This window comes from Rutilus rutilus (genome assembly GCF_951802725.1).
Source record: "Rutilus rutilus genome assembly, chromosome: 4".
In the NCBI taxonomy this organism is placed as follows: domain Eukaryota; kingdom Metazoa; phylum Chordata; class Actinopteri; order Cypriniformes; family Leuciscidae; genus Rutilus; species Rutilus rutilus.
The window spans coordinates 43,723,548-43,732,445 of record NC_140212.1 but is presented as its reverse complement, the minus strand read 5'-3'; the positions used below and the strand labels follow the sequence as shown (position 1 = coordinate 43,732,445).

The 8,898-nt window shown below is 36.9% G+C and overlaps 1 protein-coding gene across 1 annotated transcript; it reads left to right on the top strand.

Annotated features, from left to right (window-relative positions):
- The first annotated feature begins 328 nt into the window (after window positions 1-328).
- On the top strand, window positions 329-7,811 carry LOC311290067 (uncharacterized protein). Its single transcript, XM_084408364.1, has 3 exons — window positions 329-794; window positions 1,025-1,167; window positions 6,522-7,811. Exons 2-3 carry the CDS (start codon window positions 1,083-1,085, stop codon window positions 7,556-7,558), a joined length of 1,122 nt encoding a protein of 373 aa, XP_084264490.1. The 5' UTR covers window positions 329-794; window positions 1,025-1,082; the 3' UTR covers window positions 7,559-7,811.
- Window positions 7,812-8,898: the final 1,087 nt, after the last annotated feature.

Sequence of the window (8,898 nt, the reverse complement as noted above, 5' to 3'; positions counted from 1 at the left end):
ATTTTGCACAATTGCTAACATGTTGATAACAATTGATAAAATGTTACCCCCGGATTTTTTTTATTTTAATTAGAGCTTTATCAAAAACAATAACGGTTTGTCAATCTTTCGTTTCCACACACACAAAAAAATGCATCAAGAAATAATTGGTTTGTTATTGAAAACAGTTGCCCACTCCTTGTAAATGTTTTCTGCTCTCAAACATTAGTGTTATTAGTACCATTTACAGAATCTCACATAGTCGATGTAGTTTAGACTTTTTAAGTGGTAGTTATCAGTGATTAAGATTAATTTAAATGTGTATTTTACCAACGCCGCTTTTGTTTTCAGGACTTTTATTTTGGAGTGGGGGTATGACGTCATAAGGCTGCGCCGCGCTCCTGCATATGTTGTGATTCGGCTGAAGAAAGGTTTGTTTTAAGCATTTTAAAGCGTTTAAATTAATGCAAACTGGTGAATAAATTTAATATATTTTACAGGTTATGTAAAATAAGTTAATTCATATTGAATGTAACATTAAAATGAGTTGTCTAACATTATTGAACGTTTTTTGTGTGAGCTAAGCAAATCCATACATGAGTAGCAGAAAAGGTGTGTCTCATTCTGCTCCACATCGTTAATTAGTTTATCATAAACATGAATCCCGCTACTTGCAAGTAGTGATGAGAGAAACGGAGCTTTTGAAACTCAAGGGTCGACTGAATCAATCAAAGCTACACAGAATGATTCACTGTGTCGACTCGCTCGAATCACCTCAAACACGGACGACTCCTGAGAACAACAAACACAAACAAGTAATGACAACTTTTACTAACCAGCTGTAAATGTTTTAATCTATTAAATGTAATCTACAAAGAAAGAAAAAAATATTTTAAATATGATATTGTCTAAATATAAACCAACTGTGTAATTTGTGTTATTTTATAAAATGTTAGTGCTAGTTTGGAGTTTTTTTTGTTTGGTTTGTTTTCTAATCAAATAATTTAAGTCTATTAACTCTCTGACTGACTGACTCTCTTACCAGTGAACTGAACTGCTGAACAGAAAAACTCCTGGTGAAACGACTGAGATCTATTATAAAGATGCCGTATATTAAAGAGGAGAGTGAAGACTTCAAGATTGAAGAAACATTCAGTGTGAAACAAGAAGAAACTGAGGAACAAACAGGTCAGTTTCATTCTCAAAGCTGAACTCAGTCATTTGATCCTTATTAAAATGTCCAGCTCTACAGAAATGAGTGAAATATTTTTGAAGAGTGTCCTAATTAAAGCGGGTTTTTTTGACACTAAGCGGGTCGCCTCATGTAGACAGACATGTTGAGATCACATGACCAGACAAATACTAATGCTACTTCAACCTGAAAAGATCCGATTTCCATGTTGGACATTCGTTATTCCAACGCCAAACATTAAATTAGGCGAAATAATACATAAGTAGCCTAAAAACAATTATTTTGAGTAACATTCAACACAATGTCTACCTAATTTGTAAGATATATTTGGGAATATACATAGAAGTGTGAAATATGTAAATGCACACATATATAAACATGTAATTTGCCACCGGCTCTTATTTACTTGTGGTTAAACATTAGATATAATTAATTTGAGGGTGTATCAAGCGGGCAATCTTTGGGTTAAGGGGAAAATTAAGTTTCATAACTTTATATTTAGGCTATTTTTAACTTGACTCCTTTGCTAGAGTGCTGCTTTTGTGTGGGTTAGAATGACATTTTGAACAAAAAGCGGAGGAAATGTTTTAACATCTGGTTCAGTTTCAGAACGATGATCAAAACACAGAGTAGTTAGTGCATCTTATAACTCTCCTTGGGTTTGAGATGTCATTTAGTAATGATAAAAAAGCTTTGATTTCTATGCTGATTAATGCTTGATGATCGCGTAGATTAAAATATACTTGATCACTGCTTCAATCGCTCGTCTCTTCTTCTTCATTCATCTGTGGTTTGATTGGGAGATTCTGTTCTCTTTCAGAAGATGCGTAATAGCGCTCCTTACCGTATAACAGTGAAAACAAAGGTTGCCGGAAAATTCTGTCAATTGCGGGAAAGTATTGTGTAATGAATGATAGAAAATCTTGTCAATGTCGGGGAAAGAGTTAATGTCAAAATCAGTCGAATCATGTAACTTTTTTAAAGTTGTAAAGCTGCATATTCAGCTGTTAAAAGAGAACTCGCGCTGTTCCTCACGCTCCCAGGCGGAGTGAAACACGAACAAGCGAAGTACAGGCTACGTACTTTGGGCTTCGGATACGTGCCTGAACGGTCAATTACACACAATAAATATGCAGAGTATTCTCAAGTAAGTTATTTCTATATATGGCTTTTTTTGTTTTTCCAAAATTAGTAATGATATTTATATACAGATTTATTAAAATAGCAATATTTTAAGTAAAATTCACATTTAAGAAGACATTTCTCAGTTTCATTAATGGTGAAAACATGAAACGTGCCATAGTTTAGTGGAAGATTGCTACCATCAGCTGGAAAACAAACACTTTTGCTTGTGCTCAATGAATAGGTTGTGAATGAATGACATTTGGGCGATGACATCACTGTTTTATCCAGAGTGGCTATATATAAATGAACTAAATTAATAACTTATTTACAACAAAAATAAACCATCACTGAACTTACTTAAGCTGGACTATGACACTATTTTCTTCTATATCTGCTGTACAGGAGAAGCAAACTTTTTTGCGTTATTTTCCTGTTATCACTGTAAAGCTGCCTTGAAATAATCTGTATTATAAAAAGCGCTATAAATAAAGGTGACTTGACTTGAATGCTAGAGCTGGGGTTGCTCCATCTGAACGCCAGAGGGCGCTCTCACGCAAACACGCTAAATATGCCCCACCGCAGAAGTACAATAATGCGCATCATTCCAGGAAATCCCTATCGCTGTAGCTGAATAAACAGAAGATTGAAACGCTTTGATTAAACATGACTTATAAACACACGACTGCCTTATTCTGTGTCAGAAGCACATCATCTCACAGAAGGAGGAGCTCAGCTGTCGTTATGAAGTGAGTTTGGAGTAAATGCATGTTATTAAATGTTGTCTGTTGTTGGACAAGAGGTTCATAAATGATTCTCGTGTTTGGAAAGATGTTTGACGCGTGTTGCTTTTTCAAATGCACGTTATAAGTGACTCAGACTCACAGTGCTTTCAGAGTGAGCAGCGTTTACAGAGCCGTACATCAATGACAAGCTGCGCATAAAAAAATAATCGCAGCCTTGGCCATTTTAAAATCGCGATAAGCCAAATCGATTTACGGTAAGTGCGATTAATCTTGCAGCCCTAAAATAATTAATTAAATAAATAAATAAATAAATATATACACACACCAACCTGCCAAATGCGTGTGGATTTCAGCAGTGACGTGTAACGCAGTCACTCCTACTAGCCTATTTGATGGGTTGAATTCATAATATAGGCTATGCATTTTTTAATTGCAGTTGTTTGAAAGGAACTGTATTGCACCAATTACTATTACGATGCCAACCGTCTCAGAGGGTCGATTATAGGGGTGGGAATCTTTTGGTACCTCACAATTCAAATCGATTCTTGAGGTTCACGATTCGATTTAAAATCCATTCTTGTTTGTTTTGTGTTACTTTTCTCATTTGACTGCGGTACACAGTTGAATAGGTCTAGAAGGAAAAAAATCCTACTGAATTAAATTTGAACCTTGACATTTATTTAGTTTTTCTTCCCATTTTAGTCAACCCAATGTTATAAAACAAATGCCCTTTAAGCTGACTGCAATCATTACACATAGTCTTCTGTATTAAAGCAAGGCAGGCAATTTTATTTTTTATATTAAAAATAGGAACAAAGAAGCATATTACACATATAATAGAAAAATATACAAATAAATAAACTTTACGTTTGTCAGGGACAGTAGCATAGGTTCATTAAACGTAGTAAGAAATACTACTGAAATTGAACAAACAAATGTAAAAATAATACACTGTATAGTGTTTTATTTTCACTTTATGAATTAAATATATGATATTAATACATTGATGATACATTAATACATTGATGATAAGGATAAAAAAGTGATTTAGTCAAAACCAGTATGTTTTTTATTAACATTAAACTTATGGCAACAGTTTATGAGGCGGCTGTCCCTTTAAGAATGTACACGGATTCAGTTACACGTCCGATTTTCTCCCATTTGTCTTCGTTTATGTAGGACATGACAGACTCTGTTAATATTGAATACTCCACACTCCACAATTGAATAGTCCACGTGATGTGCATTTTGACATAATTGTGTGTGTGTAGCTGTGAAAGAGAACTGAATTCACAATCGCATGCATGAGAGGCGCATCTGTGCTCGTACTTCAGCTGTGTGTCCATCAGCGCGAGTCCTTATTCGTGGCTTAATGTGATTAACGTCAATTACTTTAAATAATCTTGGGAAGTTAAAGAAGTGTAACATTAGGTTTGGTGGTGTAAACATTACTTATTCTGAAGCAATATTTTCATCAGTGTTCTACTTAAAGGGTTAGTTCACCCAAAAATGTAAATTATGTCATTAATGACTCACCCTCATGTCGTTCCAAGCCCGTAAGACCTCCGTTCATCTTCGGAACACAGTTTAAGATATTTTAGATTTAGTCCGAGAGCTTTCTGTCCCTCCATTGAAAATGTATGTACGGTATACTGTCCATGTCCAGAAAAGTAATAAAGACATCATCAAAGTAGTCCATGTGACATCAGTGGCTCAATCTTAAGTTTATCAAGCGACGAGAATACTTTTTGTGCGCAAAAAGTAAACAAAAATAACGACTTTATTCCACTATTCATTTCCTTCTCTCTGGGCCTCGAGTGAGTTCACATAGTGTAATAACGCAGCGCTTCTGTGTTGTACGTCACACGCATCACACACATGACCAGCGTCGGCCAATAGTGAGCCTACGTGTGACTTACAACACAGTCACCTTCCAAAGCCACGCCCCCAAAACACATGAACGCGCGATACCGACCGCTCAGCTGGAGGGCGCGTTTGTCAGCGCTGAGCAGAGAGGAGCGCAGTGCATGTAGTGACATCATGTCAGAATCACATGTAATAAAATACCTAACTTTATCATTATGAATATAAACAACTAGGCCTAACATGGCTGTTAGTACTCACTATCAAGCTAGCATATCGATACTGGTAAAGTTTAAAATATATTGAGGTAACGAGCTAGTAACATAAGGCAAAGCTAAAAACAGGTTGCATTGATACACGTTTTCCCATTACCATCAGTTACACTGTGATGAAGGTGAATTTCGTGTAAGATTCATAACATATACAGTGTTTTGCATGTAAGAGCTTCCACGATTGTGATTCTTCCTAGCTTCCGTGCCTCTTCCCCTCCTTGAGTCAAACGGGTGCGCGCATGTGGGCAGCTCCTGTAGCGGCAGGGGTGGTAGCCATGGTAGCGAGGGAGAGTGACAGTCGCCCAGCCAATAATTTCATTCGTTCCAAATAGAAATAAGTAGCTGTGTTTATTGCAGCCCTGAGAGGACTACAGACACTCAATTTTTATACTCTCTTTTTCAGAGTACTTACATTTTAATTATGTATTGGTATATAAAGACAGTTTAAACAAATTTGGGAAAACGTTTTTTTTTTAGAAAAAACCTGCCTACCCTGCCTTTAAAGGGTAACTCTCGCCAAAATGCAACCTAGGGTCTTTTTGTTAATCTACTCGAAGGCAAACTTTCGTTTAAAAGCATAATTAGAATGGAAACGCCACTTTTAAGTTTGACCGTATTTTCTTTTTAGGTTAAATGCCTTGTGAATGGGAGTGAATGGGGCACTTTTATGATTCAAAATAGCGATTTTTGAAACACTAAGAAGGCTCGACACAACATGGAACTTTGCTCGAAGTATCACCAGAGGCTCTACCCATGAACTCCAGCACTGAGAACATTGTTTGTGTACACAGAGTTTACTAAAAATAAAGATTTTGAACAACTCACTGTGTTTCCGACCGCCGGCATTTTGACAGTCAAAAATAGTTTGGCGAGAGTTATCCTTTAAATCTGCATAGTTTTGATATTTACCCCTTTATAAAGGCAATTTTTTTAACATTATTAAATGTATGCGTCATCAAATACGTGTGTTGATGATACGTTCTGACATATGACCTGGAAATGCAGGGCAACGCGTGTGTTGTGGTGCTCTTGTGAATGCGCGTCGGAGACTGATATGGAAGGGAAGAAATTGTTGAATAAAGTCGTTATTTTGTTTTATTGGCGCACAAAAAGTATTCTCGTGAACACATAAAATCCAAACATGATGGAAAAAGATTTAGAAATTTGCCCTAAAGAAATCAAAGAGTAACAAATATTGAGATTACAAGTAACACCTCTTTCAGTAGCCTAGTGGGTTTAGGATTTAGGATACATGTTTTTGGTTTTGATGCCTTAAATGTGTTAATGTCTTGATGTCTGTTGTTTTGTGGCATTAAACTTTGGTTAATTTGTATTTGTCTCTTTTAGATCTGACGGCATTTAAATTGGAGAGTCAAGAACTAAATGAAATGGAAGAGAAGGATCAGTATGGGAAACATCATGATTTCATAAATGGAGAAAACTCTTTTAGTTGCTCACAGACTGAAAAGATTTCCTCTCAAAAAGTCCCTCAAAAGAGTTTCACTGAAAAACGACACAAAGTCCACATGAAAATTCATACTGGAGCAAAGCCATTCAAATGTAATCAGTGTGGAAAGAGTTTCACAAGAAAAAACGGCCTTAACAGACATGTAAAAATTCACACTGGAGAGAAGCCTTACAGCTGCCAACTGTGTGGAAAGAGCTTTACAGAAAAGGGACATCTTACAGTCCACATGAAAATTCACACCGGAGAGAAGCCTCACACCTGCCAACATTGTGGAATGAGCTTTGATGAAAAAGGACACCTTGGTACCCACATGAGTATTCACACTGGAGAGAAGCCTTTTGCCTGCAGATTGTGTGGAAAGGGCTTCACTGATAAAGGAAACATTAAAGTCCACATGAGGATTCACACTGGAGAGAAGGCGTTCATCTGCCAACAGTGTGGAAAGAGTTTCACTCAAAAAGAACATCTTAAAGGCCACATGAGAATTCACACCGGAGAGAAGCCTTTTACCTGCAAATTGTGTGGAAAGAGCTTCACTGATAAAGGAAACCTTAAAAAACACACGAGAATTCACAATGGAGAGAAGGCGTTCACCTGCCAACAGTGTGGGAAGAGTTTCACTCAAAAAGGACATCTTAAAGGCCACATGAGAACTCACACTGGAGGGAAGACTTTCTACTGTCAAGAGTGTGGAAAGTGTTTCACTCAAAAAGGAAACCTTAAAGTCCACATGAGAATTCACAACGGAGAGAGGCCTTTCACATGTGATCAGTGTGGAAAGAGCTTCACAACAGAAGCAAACCTTGAGTATCACATGAACATTCACACCGGAGAAAAGCCGTTCACATGTGATCAGTGTGGAAAGAGCTTCAAACATAAAGGAACCCTTAATTGCCACTTGAGAATTCACTCATGAAATGTTGAAAAATGTTCAGTCTAAACTGACACCTAAAAGGACACCTGAACCCTCTGGGGTTGACTAACACACCAGAACATTCTGCTGGACTTTTTTCACATAGCAGCGAAATCGACTTAAAATACTCTGGCATTTATGGTCATACAGAAAAAAGCACTACTTCATGCGAAGCTGTAAAGGGTATTTTTTTGTGTGTTCACCAACAATCAAAACAAAACATTGTGCTTTTGTAAAATAAAGAAAACCGAGTGTGCTTTCTGCTGTCTCTGTGAACTTTTTTCTGGTGCGTGTCACAAAAACTAAGCAAAACTCAGCGAATACTTGTCACACAGACATGAACAATATATATATATATATATTCATGTGTCTGCTTTAGAATTATCTAATTCAATTGGAAACAATTATTCTCTTTTTATGCAATCTGTATTAAAAAGGTTTCCATTGTGTTAGCTCATTACTGCTAATATGAACACCTACGCTATTCATATGGCAAGGATGTGAGGTGATCCATAAAAACTGTCAACGCATATTTCATTTTATTTATTTTATCAGAAGACCTCAATGAGATAAAAAAAATCTCTTTTACAGGAATGTCCTGGCCAAGATATGTGGCCCAGATATACAAATGCACATATAAAAAATGTAAAAACACATGGGAGTTCTCAAAAAGTATTGAATACTGTACTTTGTACTGAGTACTGTACTTTTGGCTGTTGAGCGGCATCATAAACACTGTCGGAAACCACGCTAGACTTGCATGTGTTTCGACTGTTTTTACTGAACACTTCCTTGAACATACATGCACATAATGACTAATGAAAAAACTTGTTACTAACTCAAATACTGTTGTTTTTAACAAAAGCAAAATTAAAACACAAGTTCAGGCACACTGCTGTGAACATCATAAACTTTACAAAAAATTATGCAAACAAATCTTTCCACATATAAAGTCTCTGTGATGCACCCGTCAAACAACAACAGGAAAAAAAATCTGGGTATTTCTGTACTTTGATTCTGTATTATGACTGGTAATGCTAAGGCTTTTTTATCACACACCCACAGCGAGTCATCTAGGGCGACATAATGTGTTGTGGAGTACGGGGCATAGCAGCAGAAGGTTCTAAGGAAGGAACGGATGTTCCCTGATATGCCTCGGGTAATTGCTCACTTGGAACCACAGGCAGGTTACTTTCCTCAGCATCCGTTGTGCAGTCGAGTAGATCTTGTTCATGTTGAGTAGCTGTACTCCCTGGAATGGCTTGGAGATGTTTGCGATTCCTGCAAAGTTCTCCATGGTCAGTTGACACATAGTATGACCTCGGCTAACTTACATTCCCTTT